General features: G+C 35.5%; 3 protein-coding genes across 3 annotated transcripts; 1 reads left to right on the plus strand and 2 right to left on the minus strand.

Annotated features, from left to right (window-relative positions):
- Positions 1 to 865: 865 nt before the first annotated feature.
- LOC18050947 (nuclear valosin-containing protein-like) lies at positions 866 to 5,848 on the plus strand. The gene is made up of 14 exons (XM_006449748.2): positions 866 to 1,046; positions 1,472 to 1,626; positions 1,734 to 1,901; positions 2,238 to 2,368; positions 2,487 to 2,631; positions 2,767 to 3,038; positions 3,445 to 3,569; positions 3,813 to 3,856; positions 4,149 to 4,280; positions 4,412 to 4,489; positions 4,759 to 4,841; positions 4,935 to 5,057; positions 5,183 to 5,243; positions 5,322 to 5,848. Exons 1-14 carry the CDS (start codon positions 956 to 958, stop codon positions 5,490 to 5,492), a joined length of 1,779 nt encoding a protein of 592 aa, XP_006449811.1. The 5' UTR covers positions 866 to 955; the 3' UTR covers positions 5,493 to 5,848.
- A 221-nt stretch (positions 5,849 to 6,069) lies between these two features.
- LOC18050948 (uncharacterized protein At4g22160) lies at positions 6,070 to 7,028 on the minus strand. Its single transcript, XM_006449751.2, has 2 exons — positions 6,360 to 7,028; positions 6,070 to 6,257 (listed from the first exon to the last, which is right to left on the minus strand). Exons 1-2 carry the CDS (start codon positions 6,782 to 6,784, stop codon positions 6,209 to 6,211), a joined length of 474 nt encoding a protein of 157 aa, XP_006449814.1. The 5' UTR covers positions 6,785 to 7,028; the 3' UTR covers positions 6,070 to 6,208.
- A 1,583-nt stretch (positions 7,029 to 8,611) lies between these two features.
- On the minus strand, positions 8,612 to 10,174 carry LOC18050949. The gene has a single exon (XM_006449752.2). It carries the CDS (start codon positions 9,869 to 9,871, stop codon positions 8,822 to 8,824), a length of 1,050 nt encoding a protein of 349 aa, XP_006449815.1. The 5' UTR covers positions 9,872 to 10,174; the 3' UTR covers positions 8,612 to 8,821.
- Between the last annotated feature and the right edge of the window lie 8,327 nt (positions 10,175 to 18,501).

Here is an 18,501-nt window from a genome sequence, read left to right on the forward strand (position 1 = left end):
CAGGGGATCCCCGAGGGTCCCCAGTCCCCGAATAACTAATAGTCTAATACATTTTTTTTATTTTCGATTTTAAATTAATCATATTAAAATAAACTCATACCGCTATTGTAAGCTCGTAACCAACTTTGACAGCACATTAAGGCCTCTAATGTGCTTGGATGAAGTCTGTTATGGTATGGGCTCACAACTCTACCACTAGTGTTAAAAGCTGATTCAGAAGCAACTGTTGTAATTGGAATTGCCAAAATATCTCTAGCAATTCGAGCTAATGTAGGATACCTATTAGCATTTGTCTTCCACCAACTCAAAATATTAAAATCTTCCATCCGAGGTATAACTTTCTCATCCAAATATGAATCTAATTCATCTGCAACAACTGCACAATCTCCATTGTTTACATAATCATCAAAACCTATCATCCATTTGGTTGCTTTCTTATAAGAATCCCCTGTAGATCTAGTAGAAGAACTACTACCAGTATAATCAAAGCAATAAACAGTTGGTGAAAACTTCAATTAATACTCTTCAACTAATTCCCGGCAAAGGGTGACCACTTTCCCAACATACAACTATTTTGATATTTATTATTTTTAACAATATTTATAATTTTGTTATTTATTTATTAGTAATTTTAAAAATAAAAATAAAATTAAAAATTAAAATGGGGAAATGGGTAGGGGATGGGGATTCCACCTCATCCCCATCCCCTCCCCGAATAAAAAATTGGGTAAAAAATTTTCCCCGTCCCCTCCCCGAAAAAAAAATTGGGTATAAAATTATCCCCGTACCCTCCCCGAATGGGGAAAATCCCTGAGAGTACCCGTCCCCGTGGGGATTTTTGCCATCCCTAACTCCAACCCAAAAACAACTCGGGCCAGGATTGTACAGACACAAATACTGAAATTTACAAAAATTTAACTCTCAGATATTGAGAGAGAAAAAAAAAAAATCTCTGATGGCGTCTTTGCGGAGGCTGGCGAAGACAGCTTCGGCGTGGCGTGTCCTAACTGCTTCGCCACGTGGGCAGCCTCGCCGTCTCCCCCATCGTAAGTGAGCTTATCGCATTTGTTACTAGTTGCGAGCTATAATTTTCTTTATAATATTTTTATATTTATTTGTTTGAATTGTTGCAATTACTTTGAAGTTTGAATGTTTGTTTTGAATTTGCTTTCGATCTAATATACGAACAGTTTCTTTTGGTTTGCTAACCTTTTTTTCTTTTAAATGAATAATTTTGTTTAGCTCACTTGCAGAATTTCTTTTTTTGCGTTTCAGAGTTTCTAGTTCATCACAAACGCTTTCAAACAGAAATGTTTATTAATTTATATTGCTTGACTAAAATAAACAAAACTGCTTTGGCATCAAATGCCAGTTGTAGTGATTATAAGAAAAACGGTTTGTAATTGCAAAAGTGATGCATGCGCACACCATATTGTAGAGAAGGTTCTAGTTATATTAGTGATTCATGCAGGATCTTTGGAGCAGCAAATTCGTTTCAGTGCATCAGAAATTCAGCGGCCAAAACTGTTGGATGATACACCAGGACCTAGTTCTATTCATCCAGCTATCTTAGCTGGGCTCTTTGGTGTTGGGGCACTCAATATTGCCTATGCTGATGGTGATCAGGTTCGCATACCTCCTAAGATCATTACGTGGATAATTTTTCGGTGTACATTGCATTGAAATTTCATTTTGTTGAGTTCATTTACTTTTGAAAATTTGCTTTTCTGCAGGGTGCTGGCACTGCTGAACCTTCATTGCCATCGGAATCTTCTTCAAGTTATGAGAACTTGGAGGAAATTGCAAAGAAAGAACGGCATCGAATTGAAGAGTTGCTTAAAAGGAAAGGAATGCACTATGGTTCTTGTCCCACGTTTACTGTTGCTGTCAAGGGCCAGAAGGTTAGTGCCCATGTTTTTCTTGGCTTCACACCCTCATTCTTCTCAGTTCTCATTATTGAAGACAATGTTTTTATTCTCTGCTAGAAGTTATTAATCAGTGTATATCTTAGTATGCGAAAGGTACCTAATTTTTTTGTGTTCCAATGGATTACGCACTGTATGGACATTCTTAAATTCTCAGTGTGGAAATCCTATGAAGCTCATTGCCTTTATTGGCATGCTGCCATCTATTTCCTTGATGTTTCTGTCTATTATTGTTGTGTCTGCTTCAGTCTGTGGTGTAATTGGATTATGATACTGCAAATGTAACTCTAAGTGAGGTGTTTTGATCTGAAGGTCACCATTAAGTTTCAAGTACCTCCTGCATGTGAAATTCCACAATTGATTGCAAACCTTGTCTCGCATCTTGGACTGAAGGTTGAAGAGCATGGTGGTGGTTCGGATATGGGATTGCGCGCTTGGGACAGGTTAATGGAAAACATTATTTATTCTGTCTTAAGTTGTTGTTTATCATCCTTGGTTTTGTAGCGCACAAATTTGTGTATGCCTAATGTTGGATTTCTTTGTTTGTTTGTGCTAATTCAGTGCAGTTGCTTGGCAATTGACACTGAAGTCTCCTGAAAAACAGAATGAAAGTGGAGGGGATCGAGCCCAATCCGGAGACATGAACGCACGTGAAGGAGATCTATGCATCCTCATATTTCGTTCACTCATTACCTCAGATAAACCAGTTAGATTTCTAGACTTATAGTATTTCATATATCATTGTCATTTGAAGTACTTTATATGTCTTCTTGTTTATTGTAAGCAAGGGCAATTTACAAGCAGACAATTTTTATTTACATATGGGTGAACTTATATTCAGGAAATTGAGTTCATAAAGAAAGGGAGCTTAACTTCTGAAGAGCTTGATGCTTTGGTGTCTGTTTTACAATTAGCCAGTAGAAGGTTTGGTCAAAATAGAACTTTGGAAAGAAAACCAAAGGAAGGTATTACACAAAAGCCACGGGCAGACAAAACAGTAGCCGCTCTTGAGTCCATGGGAGTCAGAATATATGGACTTGATGAACCCCAATTGAACACCTCAAAAAGCGAGATTTCGTGGGAAAATATTGCTGGTTATGATCAGCAGAAGAGGTATATAGAGCTCTAGTGCCCAGTTTATCTCTTTTTGCTTCTTTTACTATCAAATGTCAGTCAATCCATTTGCTACCTCAGAAAGCAAACTTGATGAAGAATTTTAATAAATCAGTGTTTGAGGATTTGTGTATGGATTGGCAAACGGCTTGAAGATGTCAATAATTTTTGTTCTTTTTTCCCAAATTATTATCAATTTAAATTCAACAGTAGTTTTGCACAAGAATGATCGTAAATTTTACCGTTCATGAGTGTTTAGTTGGGTTTACAGGGAAGTTGTTTATATTGACTAAAAGTTTACTGGTGAATTTTGTAGTAATTTGATTCTTTTAATAAGCTTCTCAGCATTTTAAATGTTTCAGACTTTGGCAATATGATGGATGGCTTTTAACTGCTTGTTTTGCAGAGAAATAGAAGACACTATATTGTTGTCTCTTCAAAGCCCTGAAGTATATGATGATATTGCTCGTGGAACTCGGTGTAAGTTTGAGTCGAATAGACCTAGGGCTGTGCTCTTTGAAGGTCCACCAGGTTTGCCTTTTAATACCTAATAAGTTCCTCAAGTGTATCGCTTAAAGTTTGTATTGATTAACTATAAAAATTTGTTTCTACAAAGTATTGTATCAAGAGTACTTTCCTCTCATATGCTGTCAATATTCTTACTTCGTCTAATCACTTTTATACTGGTTGGGTCTTTTTAGTTTGATATTCAGCTTCTAGTTTGGTTAGTTGATAGCCTGTGGGGATTTACTTGTAGTGCATGTTAAATTTCAGGTACAGGGAAGACATCATGTGCTCGTGTTATTGCTAATCAAGCGGTGAGCACGCTAGGCATTTATTGGGAACTGGATATTTACTTTAGCCTGCATATCATATTTTTAACTCAAATTTTATGATTATGTGCAAAAAACCATTTTTTTTCTTCACCACATTTTGACTGACCCAAATATAATTGAAGATTTTGCATACAGAAGAAGTTAAGGGTCACATGATAATATCAATTGTGGAGAATATGAACATTATTCATGCAATCATGGTCAATAAAGTGAATCACATCGTATTACTTTCTGCTTGAATCTGTCTTGATTTTATGGTGCCATGCCTTGGCAGGGTGTTCCATTGATGTATGTGCCACTGGAGGTTGTCATGTCAAAATACTACGGTGAAAGTGAGCGGCTATTGGGGAAAGTGTTTTCTCTTGCCAATGAGCTTCCAAACGGAGCTATTATTTTCCTGGATGAGGTAACTGATGCAAATATGCTCACCTTCGTTTTGTCCAAGCAATTTATTCTCTGCTTCATAACTAATATTCCAAAATGGAGCTCCCAGATGATAACCTTCTTCCTGTTTTGCATTCTTCGTCTCCATTTCAGGTTGATTCTTTTGCTGTTGCTCGTGATAGTGAAATGCATGAAGCTACCCGAAGAATTTTGTCCGTGTTGTTGAGACAGGTAAAGCTAGGATTTCACTTGGTTTTATGCCCCCAGATAATGAGCTTTCTGCATTGCCTGTCTTGATGTATTTTATCCTGTTGGTTGTACTTTTACATATTTTCAGTTTCTCTGCCTGCCATAGCATTGCTGAAGTAAATCTTTGATTTGTCGCTAGACTAAGAATGCTTATGTATTTGTTTATTGTACTGATTGCGTGTGGATGTATCGGCAATGACATAGTTTGTGTCGGTGACACTGCTTTGGGTGATATTCTTTCATTTCTGCAGATTGATGGATTCGAACAGGATAAAAAGGTTGTGGTGATTGCTGCAACAAATAGAAAGCAAGACCTTGATCCTGCTTTAATAAGGTAGTATTCTCACACATTTTCCTGCAGAAAGGCAGTTGTACCAAAGGGTTCAGATGGGAGTTTTCTTACTGATGCTTTTTTGTACTTTCTCAGTCGGTTTGATTCAATGATTACCTTTGGCCTACCAGATCATGAGAATCGTCAGGAAATAGCAGCTCAGTATGCAAAGCACCTAACAAAAGCTGAACTGGCCGAATTAGCCACTGCTACAGAGGAGTATGTAGTCTATATATATCTATGGCATATAATAAAACCTTTAACACCAACCCATTATCGCCCTGACTTTCTATCATAAGATTGGCATCTTATTGCTGTCTCTCATTGGCACTTGCTGAATGCAGAATGTCGGGAAGAGATATTAGGGATGTGTGTCAACAAGCAGAGCGATCATGGGCATCAAAGGTAACTTTCGTCTCTGGTGGTATTTTAATAGTCGTTGTGGTATTTACTTATATGAAACAACATTCATGGCTTCGGTAGATAATTCGAGGGCAAATCACTAAGGATGGAGAACAGGCTTGTCTTCCACCTCTACAAGAATACATCGAGAGTGCTACAAACAGGCGGAGGTCTCTGCTTGATGCAGCAGAACAAAGCCACCAGAATATCAACAACCACCGCACAAAGAAACAGCCGTTGGATTTATGTTGAGGACAGCAAAAGTATATTAGATAGGGAATTAGAGTAAGCGGTCCTTGTGCATTTCCCCATTATGAAGAGGGAGATCTCAAAATGCATTTAGATTTGCCTATTAACATCCGATAAGAAAATAGGGGATCTATAAGAAAATTAACAATTATAAAGAGTTCTATCTTTAAAAAAAAATTAAAAAAAAAAATCGTAGAAGAATTGTAGAAGCTTGATTATTCTCAATGTATTGCGCCCTTGTTCGCTGATAAAACCTAAAATGAGAGATTTCACGAGGCACGGCTTTTATTTTGTGAGAATCCGTAAGGGGTTTTTTGGCCTTTTTCATAAATATAAATAAAGTAAAGTGGTAATATTCATATTGAAATGGGAATAAAATTTGTGTTGATTTTTGATATAAAACACAAGATTTGAGCCTGGTTTAATAGTACATCCCAACAGGGGACGGCCGTACTTGTTCAATTTATCTCTCCCGACTTGGTTGCCGTGAGGTGGGCCGTGGAAAGTTTTAGAATACGCAGGAGGGAAAAGTATTTCCACCTGCGTATTAGTAACATTTTATTTATAAAATTCAAGTAGTGGAAATTAAAACTTATTTGAATTATTCGCATGAGGATTATTACTTAAATACCCATACAATAATAAGAGTACAAACATTTGAAAAGAATATCCTTATATGATAGGATTACACAAATGAGCGCCGCTGTGAAGTGTGAACTTCAAAGGATAAAGTTGCATTGGAGCATGCTAAGCAGCAAAGCTCCTTCCCTGCATCAGACGTAAGACAAAATCACCTAACTCAGTGAACCAATTGAAACCAAGAATCGACTGATTCAGGAGTTAACCACATAGAAAGATCAGGAATTTTACCTCTGAGAAACTCGTGATTCGTCTTCTTCAGCGCGCTTTCTCTTTCGACTCGAATTCATCCCCTCAACAAACGACGCGATCTGCAATTGAGTCTGCATCATCATCCGAGTCATCTCAGCCTCTGATTCCATTCTCCTTTTCTCCGCCTCGCACCTCAGTGCCTCCCTCGATTTGATCATCTCCAGCTCGGCGAGTTCCTTTCTCAGCAGCGACTCGCAAAGGGTTCGGAAACTCGCTGACGTATCAGCTAAGCGCTCAGAGTGACTCGAGCCACCAACCGAGTCGCAGCTATCCGGGTCAGAGCGCTTTTCAAATTCTTCATCACGTTTGCTGGATAAACCTCGGCCATGATCGGTGTACCTCTGACGGTTCTCTTCTTTGGTTGCGCTCCGATTTGATCCGGCTCGGACCTCCGGCTCCACCATTTGCTTCGTCAAAAGATAATTGTGCTGCTTTACCAGAGCAACCCTTTCTTTCTTTCTTTTGTGCGCGCCACTGCTGGTAATATTGCCACGTCATCACTTTGAGCATCAAACATTTTCCTTTCTTATATCTATAAGACTTTTTCGACAGGCAGATGCTCCAATTTTTTTTGTTCCCCGCTTTTCTAGGTGGCCACTTACCTCGGGATATAGTATAAAAATATAAATACGGTCGTTCTTTTTAACTTAAAAATGTGGACTAAAAAGATGATTTAAATTTTCATTTATTAGATTTACTCAATCTAGGCGATATATGGAAAGAAAATTAAGTTACTTTTTTAATTAATTTAAAATGTTTGAGTGAAGGAAACTTCTCATGTACATATACCCTATTTCACACACTTTAGACCCACCAATCTATACACAGACACAAATTACTAATTTCTGTTTTCACATTTAATGTTAGGAAAAATGTGATCTCTTTAATCTCATGCTTTCACTAGAAGAACAAAATTAATTCCTTACTCGATTATCGACATATGTTCTTTTGTTTTATTAGAATCCTCAATTTTTAATAGATAATAATGTAACTAATATAGAATGGAGTTTGAGTATAAAGTATTTATTGATCATTTGGATAAGATTAGGACTAATACCAATTAATAAGTAATTTTGTGTTACCAACAAGCGTGTAGATCAACTAGTATGGGGTTGTTCTAACTTAATCAAAGTTTTCGATTCGATGCTTGGGAATGCAGCTGTGTTAAATATTTTATTGGGAGAGTTTTGCCATCTTAGTGGTCCTACTCGGCTCAAATTTGAATTAGTCATGGCTCAATGTGATTTTCGTATACCAAATGGTTTAATACACAAAAAAAATAATTTCGTGTTGAATTTAAATCTCATATTATTATTAAGCTTTAAATGTGTTTATCTTTTAGTAACTTTATTGATGTGCTTTTATAACCGTCTACTTTTAGTGTAATGCATGTTAATTAAAAAACAATTGGTAATTAATATATTAAACATATAATTTTAATTATAAAATTACTTGAAAAGATATAAAATTTGAAGAAAAAATAATTTACAGTGAGATACATATGAGTTTAATGATATTTAATAGGATAAAAAATACCGTGAAATAGCTGATTTTTTTTAAAGAAAAGAAAAATAGTAGTAATTATAATTGTTTTCTCTCTTTGATAAAAAAAAAGTTATAAAATATTAATAAAAGAGAAAAAAATCCTTTCAACCATATTAAAGAGTGCGAAATATATTTTATATAAAAAAAATTAGTTGAAATATCTTTTAAAATATTTAATGCTAAAAAAAAATCTTCAAATCAAAAAGAGGATTTTGTGATGCTCAACCTCGTCGGTTTCTCCTCTAAATTTTTTTGATATATTTTGAAAAATTAATCAACTCACAAATTGTCAGCAATTATTTGGGCCCACAAGTACAATGACACAACTCAACCCACAAAACTCAAGAAACGGGTGGAAGAGGCAAAATTCCTCGAACAATTGAATTGCAAATGGAGCGTGCAACGTTAAGACTCGATGTGGATGAGAGCCAATAAAAGATGTGATGTATCACGTACTGTGTGTAGGTGTCCGCGCATTTGGACCATTATGTTATTTCAAATAAATTACAATCACGAGTCCTTCCGTAGGCATGCCAAGAAAGAAAGCCCATTGAATTCAAGGGTCAAAAGAGCACAGCAAAGCAACCTCCTTAATCCTTAGAGATCCACCATTTAAGAGAGAAAAAGACAGAGAGAAAATTCAAAAAGTTTGAACAAACTTTCAAAACAAATTTTAATACCTTTCTATAAAATAATACCAAAGGGTACAGACTTTTCCTTTTTGCCGGTTAATATTAGTGTAATTACATGTCATTGAAGATAAAACTAACCCTATGTTTACACAAAACATTTAGATTATACAAATAGAACAATAAATTAACACGAAACAGGAGTAAAAATCAAACTCCTTCAACACAGGTCTCACTAATCACACATTAATAATGATAAGAATAAGCTTAATAAACCTTCTTGGTGAAGAGGCTGCGCAAATTGAAGAGATTACTACTACCACTATTTGCAACATTCTTGTTGCCAACGTTTCCACTGCTGCTGCTGCTCTTGTTACTGCTTACACCAACACCACCAATTGCACTATTTTCGTCGCTCCTACAACTCAAATGATGCCTGTAACCAATACACTTGGGCACATTCACGTTCAAGTTCAAAACCCTACCTTTGTTACTATTATTATTACTACTCCCATTATTACCCAACAATTTACTTCTTGCATCTTTTTTGTTGCCCACTTTTTCACCGCTCCGGACCCCAGGCTCGGAGGAGCTCTTCGCTAAACCCGAACCGGAACCACCACCCGCACCACGCTTGACTTGCCAAATAGGGCCGCTCCGACCCAAATGAACCCCGGCCCGACCCGGACTGCTAGGCCACTTCCTTGACTTTGACTCACCAGCCGAGTTACTCCTCGAACAAGGTGCACTACTCACCTTCCGCGTTGCAGGAGCTCCGGATACCATCCTGGGTCGGGCGCCACTATTTCCGGCGGATCTGCTCCTTGAAAAAGGCCAGATATTGATATTCAACTCAGCTGAGCTCGCCCCGCCTTGACATTTCTTCTCCCTCCTCTTCTCTTTGTCTTCCACGTTCTTTGTATTGATAACATTCTTCTTGTCACTTCTTTTGAAAATGTCCTTCCAACGCTTGGATGAGGTCAGCCCATTAGTCAACTCGGCCGTTACATGTCTCAACTCTGGCCCAGCTTCAGCTTCAGCTTCTTCTTCTTCTTCACCGGGTTCTTTGTCTAAGGGCCCAGGATCTGGATGCGCGTTGGGGTCAGACGATTTGTTTGGAAGAAGGTGAAGAGGGAGGAGGACTCCATCAACGAAGAGTTCATCAGCTGAGAGGAGATTTGGTTGAGGAAAACTCGGGTTTCGGACCATCCAAAACTCAAACTCGGGCGAGTTTGTATCCCTGCCGTTTCTTCTTCTACCACTGTTGCATGGAGAAAGACCTCTAATTTCATGGGTATTACTATTCGGACTATCCATTTTTTCTCTCTTTTTCTTCTTTTTAACCAGAAAACATATATTTTCCTTGAGAATAAGAAAGAAAGAAAGAAAGAAAGAAAGAAAGAAAGAAAGAGAGAGTTGCTTAAAAATTAAAAGTCTTCCGATGAGGGGATGAGCGAAGTGGGAAGTTTCTTTGATTTTGCGAAGAGAAAGAAATGCGAAATGAGAGAATAGAGAGAGAGATAAGAGTTTCTCGGACAGAGAGGTGAGTGCTGGGACTCTGACCGATCCTATGGTAAACAGTTGTTGTAATAATAAGTAAAGAATTAAATTGCTCCTCCTTAAAATATATTTATGTAACTATGTATGTATCTATATATAAATAATAATTGATTGAGGGAAAAGATTTAAAATAATTTTAAGTTTTGACTGACGGTGGTGGGGGGGGGGGGGGGGGGAGGGGAGAGGGGGAGAGAGAGAGAGTCAGAGAGGTTCATCTCATCTCATAAAGCATAAGGGATAACGCATGCAAGAACCAAAGTAAAAAGTTAGCATGGGAACTCGTTACTGGTTTACTAACAAGAATCATTTTTAGTGTGCATGTTAGTTATCTGTTCAAACGCATTGCACGTGTAAATTAGGGAAAAATGAAAAAAAAAAAACCCAATTATTCAAAATTTACATGAATACAAAGATCTCTTTTCAATTTATACGTATAGGGACTATCAGATTCTAATCCCTTGACATCTACGCGATTGTGAAATCATTTTTGTCAAAAAGGGTAACGAAAGAATCGCAAATGACTCTAATTATATAATAGGAGTTCTGTGTTCGTTCCAGAAATATTTATATGTATTCCAGCAAAATTTAGAGATACTGATGTTCTATTGGAAACAAGTAGTTAAATAACTATAAATATATGGCTTTAGTTACCTTACATTATTATGTAAGGTACATAATTTTTTCACAACCGTTTGATGAAAATCTAACGGTTGTAGAAATAATATGATTTTATTACCTTATATTTCCACAATCATTAGATTTTCATTAAACAGTTGTAAAAAAATTATGTAACTTACATAATAATATAAGGTAACAAGCTCCCAAATATATATATATAAACCCAAGAGGATGAAAGTAATGAGAGAGATGTTCAGTCTTTCAGATTCGACCCATTAGACCCGTATAGATACTACCATATTAGCCCTAGGTCTGAGTTCCTGCATAGCCATGAGTTGCCACACTCGCCATGTTAGAGCTATATATATATACTATTATTCTTAACTTTCTTTACATTTAAAAATACTAAAAGTAATGCTAGCCATCTGATCCTTGGACATTGGAACTTGATGACTACATCACTGCTCAAGAGGAGTGGTAATTGCTTGATTTTACATAGATGGCTAAGGTACAGACGCTTACCTAACAGTAGGGGTGGGCAAAACCGGGTTTAGGTCAACCCGATCAAACTTTAAATTGTTCGGATTAGATAAAATTCATTTGAATACAACCCGAACTTACAATCAAACTCGATCCGATCCGATTTATATTCAGATTGGATCGGGTCAGATTGTAAGCTGGGGTTGAATTCGGGTAGGATCAATTTGGGTTAGCCAGTTTTCTTGATTTTATTACTAACATTTAAAAACACATAATTACAACAATTAAATACTAAATATTAATTGTCAAATTTGCTATTTATTAACCATATATACCATCAACAAAAAAAAGCTTCAACAAAAAAAAACCCTATGTTTCAAAGGGGAGAAACTCGAGTCGGTTAACTCGGGTTGAAGGCTTGGGGTAGCAGAATACAGATCGGTGGGGAGAACCTCGGGGCGATTTGAAGGCATGGAGCAGCAGAATATAGATCGATGGCACCTGGTAGCAAATCGATGGCACTTGGAAGCAGATCGGTGGCCATGGCGCGTAGCAGCAGACTGACGGATGCGCAGCAGTAGATCGGAAGATGCGCAACAAATCAGTGTAGAGACGCACAACAGATTAGACGCCTCTTGAGGGTGAGGTCGTGACTTGTGCGGCGGCCTCCATTGGCGAGTTGGCATTGGCCCAATGCCGTAGGCTATGACTGTGTATGTGTTTTTTGTAAAAAAAATTGAGGATTGAGGAGGGTTGAGTCTTGTGAGCATTTGTGTATGTAACTGTGAAAGGCGAATTTTTGATTTCTGTGTGTGTGGCGAGTGTGCTTTAGGTTTAGTTTTTTTTTTTTTAAATATAGCAACCTGATTAGGGTTTCAGATTGGCCCGATTGAGTTTCATCGTTTTCATCCGATCGGGTTTCCTTTAAAACCCGATTTGACCCGAATCCAAAAATTCTCAGGTTAGGTCGGGTCAGATCGGGTAATTTGCCCATCCCTACCTAACAGTTGCACCTTAGCCAGCTTCACAAGGAATAAGACCCTCTCCTAATTTGAACTATATTGAATTTTTAAAAATTTTCTATCATGTGTCTTTTAGTAGTGGTGTGTGAATAAAATTTAATTTCTTTTTTTTATTAACAACTAATAGTTATTTGCTCATAACATGATCGTATCAGAGAGAATTCTAATCTGCTTCACAAAGGGTGCATTTAGTAAGCAATTTCTCACTCATGCGCATGTGTGTCCTTGCACCATTGGGTGTGTACGTAACGGACAATGTACCGTAGCAAGGTCCCGAAGTGGGGCTGACTCAGACATTAATGAAATGGGGACAATTTCAATATAATTTTGTGGTGGCATGTGGGGTTACGTGACAACTCCTAAATCATATTACATCTTCATGTGGGCGTTGACATTTTCCCCCATTTTCTTCTTTGTTGTGTTATTACTGAGAATTTAAATTATATTCACTCCACGTGACATGTGTTAGCAAAAGATTTTTCAGGAACCAATCTAAAATTTTCAAGACTGCCTTAAAAATATATCTAAATTTTGAATTCTTGCAAATATCTCTCTCTTTCTCTCTATAGCTTACATAATGATTGAAGCGAATTTGAATGGTTAATAATTAACAGGAATGCTCGAGAAAATAAAGCAGAATTCAAATTCGCTAACCTAATTTCTTACAAAGATGAAAAATTCTCACGTTGATTAAGGAACTACATGTTATAGAAGCAGCTTTATGGACTTCCAAACATTTTGACCTTTAATTTCAAACTTTTGAATCATTTAACAAATCACAATTATATATTTTTTTAAAAAAAACAACAACAACAAATCACAATCATCATGGGTTGTTTATTAACTAATAACCTACTGAGCAAACCATCATTTTCTTCCTCTTAAATATCTTTTTAATTTGCCTTCAGTCCAATGACAGAGTGACTTCAATTATACAATAAAAATTTTGGAGTTTAGGCTCCCTGTGTTTGATTACTAATGTACGTTTTTATGGAATCTCTATCATTATCAATGCTAAATGACAATGATTTTGCAGAACTTAAATATTTATTCTTATCCCAAGCACTAATGAAAATAATTGAAACATCATTGTCGTTATAGAAAACCAAAGTGCTGATATATTACAATTCAAACTTTATTTATATATTCATAATTAGAAATTTACGATAATTATCTCAAGTTCAATATTATTATGCCACAGATTAAATTTTTAATCTTATTAATTTAGAAGGATAAATCTACTCTACCCATCAATTTATGTGAGAGGTGTATACTAATTCTCCTATTTAATTATATAACAATTGGGAGAAAAAAAAACCAACGCGAGGTTGGTTGTAGGGATGGCAAAATTTTCCACGGGTTTGGGACCCCATGGAGCCCCACTTCAATTGGAAAAAATTTTGAATAATTTTTGGGGAATGGGCTGGAGTAGGGGGAAAATAATTCCTAAATTCTTAATGGGGTGGGGTTTGGTTTTGTACTCCCCACCCCAATCCCCATTATAAATAAATATCTTTTTAATTCTTATTTAATGTTTTTTATTTTATCAATTATAATGTCAATTAATAGTTTTTTTTAATTTTTATGCAATATAAATAAGATATGAATGAAAGAAAATCCTATAATATTTTTCAACTCTGAAACATTGTTATATTTTCTTTTCTCTTTTAAGGTGCTACGCTCTTTAAATATTTTTTACTTTTAATATCATTTTAAGATATTGTTTCAAACTTTTAGATATTTTTTAAAAATAATTTAAATACTTTATAATATGATGATGATTTTATTTTAAATCTCTAATTTTTAACTTACTAAAATAATATATTTATACATATTATAAAATAAATAAATGAGGAATGAGGTGGGGATGAGGAAATCATTACCCACATGGAGATTCTTCATCCCCACCCGACTAAATTTATTAGAGAATAAGGTGGAGAATGAAGGCAAAAAATTTTAACGGAGTGAGGAATGAGGTAGGCCTCCCTACCCCCACTCCATCCCATTGTCATCCCTAACAGGTTGCCACTTGCTAGTGAAATAATAAAAAAGAAAAAACACTTTAAAAATGATTTTGTATCTTTCTAAATTCCGTTAACGGGGGCAAATTAAAAGCTGGCATTAGAAACATCCGAATGGGTCATTGATTTGGAACCGGATTTGGGTGCAATGCAATTACTACTTTACTAGATAACTCCGTGAAAGACGATAAAACGGACACCTCGGCGATGACGGGTATTAATCAGCCCCACGTCAGCCTGTCAATTATGTCAAATCGTCTTCCACATGTCTGTCAGATGAAAAATAACAACCAAGTCCCTATTTTTCTACATTTTCTCAAATAAGAATATTAGCTGAGACGGATGAAGCAGCTGTGTACCGTTCAAACATTTTGGGCACCGCAAATCTTCAGTGTAAGTACGTACGTAAAGGGTGCTTCAGTTGCTTCGATGGACGTTAGTACCCAAACGATACGATTAGAAAGCGTATGCAATTACATGAGAAATCGTAAAAGTCAGGGACTTTGGTGTTATTAATTGTACAGATTTAATGAGACCCCGGAAAGAATTTAAAGATGAATCTGACAAAAGTTGAAAGAATATTAGTATTTTATTAAAAAAAAAGAAATGGGAAATCTGGCTGTTGAGATCATGCATCATTTATCAACCAAAGAAATAAAATCAAGATTTTTGAGGTTAAGAAGATGACAAATTAAGTGGAGCCGAAGCGAGGTTTGATGATGAGCAAGTGGCTGGCTGGCCGTGGAGATTTGTAATAGTAATGGGGAAAGGCTAAGTGGGGACTGGGAAGTGGGAATCCGACACGGTGAGAAAGAGAGAGAAGAGAAAATGGTTGATTGAATTATGAGGATTGGGATTTTCGCTTGTTTGTAGGCAAAATGATGAGCCATGTGCGAGCCAAAAACAAGCATTATGTCATTAATGTAACGGACCCCCCACTCTATCCTTCTGTCCTTACAGCTGCTAATGCTATGTGTAATATGTTTAGCCCTGTGGAATGTGGATAATGCTCATGATCCAGTGCAGCTCAGGACCACGTTAGTTCCGTCACCAGCTTCACATCATCTCACTTCCCTTGATTAATTGATTAATATCCCATGTGATAGCATCAGCATCATTATTTGTTAATTTTTGTGTGAGGAATTATTAGACTAGATATAGAAATTCTCTTGTGCAGAATTATTGGGCAGCAGTAGCAGTTTCCAGGACGTGACAAATGCGAAGGTCCAAATAAGACTAGGAATGTGATACATCGATGAAGTTGTGTACTTTTCACAAAATAGGAAAAATGAATGCTCGTAAATAAAAACAAAGGAAAGATATAAAAGCTACTTTCCCTCCCTTTTTGGCACAACAGATGCTTACAATGATGTAATAAAAATTTGAACTAGCTGTGTTTATCTCCAATACAAACACAAAAATCCATCATACAACAAAAAGGTATCAAAAGGTTGCTTTAATGGTGCTGCTACCTTATTTCATCTTCACAAAAATGACAGTTTAGTGCAATAAATTGTCCACCACTGAGCACTGAGTGAGCTAGCTAGATATTTTATTTATATTATTTCTAAAGCACAATTGTTAGATTTGAAAAGGCCAGTTTCTGAACTGCACTTCATATCTCTTGGCTCTGCTTTGCTTCGTGCAGATAGCTTTATTTGATGACACAACTTCGGCAGAAAAGGAATTGAAAAAGGATCTTGTTTACATGATTCTTCTACCATCTTGTGATAAAAATTCAGAGACCGTAGAAATATAAAATAACAAAATTTTACTATTTCTATAGCGGTTGAATTTTTATTAAATGATCGTAAAAAAATTAAAGTTATATTGAAAAAAATTATAAATTGCAAAAATAAGGATTTTAGACACCCATCGTACGCATTGTGTCTATTTTTATTTTAATAAAATGAAGATGTCGTTAATAATAAAATTATATATTTTAATATATTAAAAAAATTTAATTTATAAAAAAACATATTTATTTATATTTTAATGGTCCCATTATCTTAGAAAATGTTCTCAGGCGAGAAGGTGCGCATGGTCATATTTAATATTTGCTTTGGATATATTGTTTGGTCGCACAATATTCCCGAAGGTTATTGCGTTTCATCTTCTTGTAGGTACGACATGCATGTGCAATATGCATGCCATGCGAATGAAAACAAACCCAAGTTGATTAATCATCACAAACATCAAACATCAATGGCGATATCTTCACAATTCAATATACACAAATTAGCGAGGGGGACAAGACACAAGCCAGGATTAAAAGTTTATATAAATTTTTTATTATTATGACTTTTTCAGAAGTGATGTCCAGCAACTATGTGACCACATATAGAAATTGATGTTATTGGAAAAAAAGGAATCATTTGATAACAAAACTCTCGAATCACTCGAAGTTTGGCTGGGGCCTGGGGGGGATTTTTTTTTTTTTTTTTTTAATTTTTTTCCCCTTTGTGGGTAAGTTAGATGAGAGGGATTAGATGAGTAGAGAAACCTTATTCCTCGAAGCCAGAGAAAAACAAAATAGGAACACGCTTCATTAGTTATTATTATTTATTGTTTACATGATTTTTCTTTTTCATTTCATGGGTTTCAAAATTGGCTTCTTTTGACATTCCATTTTTTTATTACTTGTTAGTGTCTGCTCATATTGCTTCTCAAAGCACAGATCATTCAAGCTATTTAATTAAGTAAAGACAATTCTTAATTAACAACGTTCATATTGTATGGTACCATAATTCTTATACAATTAGCCTAGCCTCAATAAGTCGCAAGCACTAGTGATGTATTTGGCATACCACATTATATGAGATTGTATTAGTTAATGCAATGTCATTTCATGTTTGGTAAATCTTCATGTTCAATTTATGGTGTATTATAATATAATAATATAATGAGGGATTAGGTTTATTTAATGCGGCGCTGTTGATATTCTTTTTTTTATTTCTTTAATTAAAATAATAAAAACAAAATAAAATATTTAATATTTAATAAAATTAAAAACTCAAGAATGTTGCCGTCAGTGCTGATGAACTATTGGCGACAGTTCAATGACGACCGACCATCTATAGTCGCTGCATAACATTATGTTTTGTACTAAAATTTGATATCATTAAAATCCTTATTGTCGGGGCTACGTAATAGTACAATTATTACTAGCAAAAAGCTTCCATTCGCATTAAATTTTTGATCAAAATTTTGAAAGCTGAAATTTTGATTATGAATGAAAATTTCTCTACCCAGGATAGTTGCACCATTGCGTAGCTTTGATAATAATGATTCTATTGGCATTGAAATATAGTTCAAATGACACTAAACCACCACGGTCGGCGGCAGCCAGCGGTGAAATTTTTTTATTTTAATTATAAAAGTTTAAATTATTAATTAAATATTAATAAAATAAAATGAATATTAGACTATTAATTTAAAATAAATATCAAAATACAAAATATTATTTTATGTAAGACAATGCATACTACATCAAACATAATATTACATTACAACTTAATATAACATAACATAATACAGATAATGTAATACAACATAGTGTGCCAACCATACTTTTAGTAAATAAGTTGCACACTTTTAGGAAATAAGTTATAATAGTTCGAACATGGACTTAGGTCCTATGGGTGTGGACGTTTCTTGATTCTATAGTTCACTTGACTTTGATGGATGATGGATGGATGGTGCTTGTGAGCTTTGTTATTGTTTAAAAAGTTCTATTTCTGCCACTTCGGCCTTGGTCGGACTTGTGAGGGCAGCGGTTCAAGCCCCCACAAAAGCATTTGTGGGGGCTAACGTGCTTATTTGTTTAATATTTCAAAAATTTCCTCTCCCTCGTGCAATACGAGTGGAGTATGGACATCCCTCTTCTGTAAGGGATTATTTATCTGGGCATGTACTTCACAGAATTCAATGTAATAATATAAGTCCCAATCATGTATTTCTGATTGTAAATATCAGTGTAATATATCTGCTATAATAACAGTTGTAAATATTTGTGTAATGCAGTAATACGATGATTAATCAGTATTCAAAAAAAAAAAGTTCTATTTCTTTGTCATCATAATTTCTAGCAATTCCATTGTAGTTTGTTTCATAATCAATGTCTCTACGACTCTTAAGTCGTAAACTTCTTTAAGGGGTTGTTGGGATGTGATGGGTACCTACTTTATTTATTTTAATTCGGATTTTCAAAATGGCAAATAAATTTGCAATTATTCTCTTGGGTTCA

Source organism: Citrus clementina, unplaced genomic scaffold (genome assembly GCF_000493195.1).
Source record: "Citrus clementina cultivar Clemenules unplaced genomic scaffold, Citrus_clementina_v1.0 scaffold_2, whole genome shotgun sequence".
NCBI lineage: Eukaryota > Viridiplantae > Streptophyta > Magnoliopsida > Sapindales > Rutaceae > Citrus > Citrus x clementina.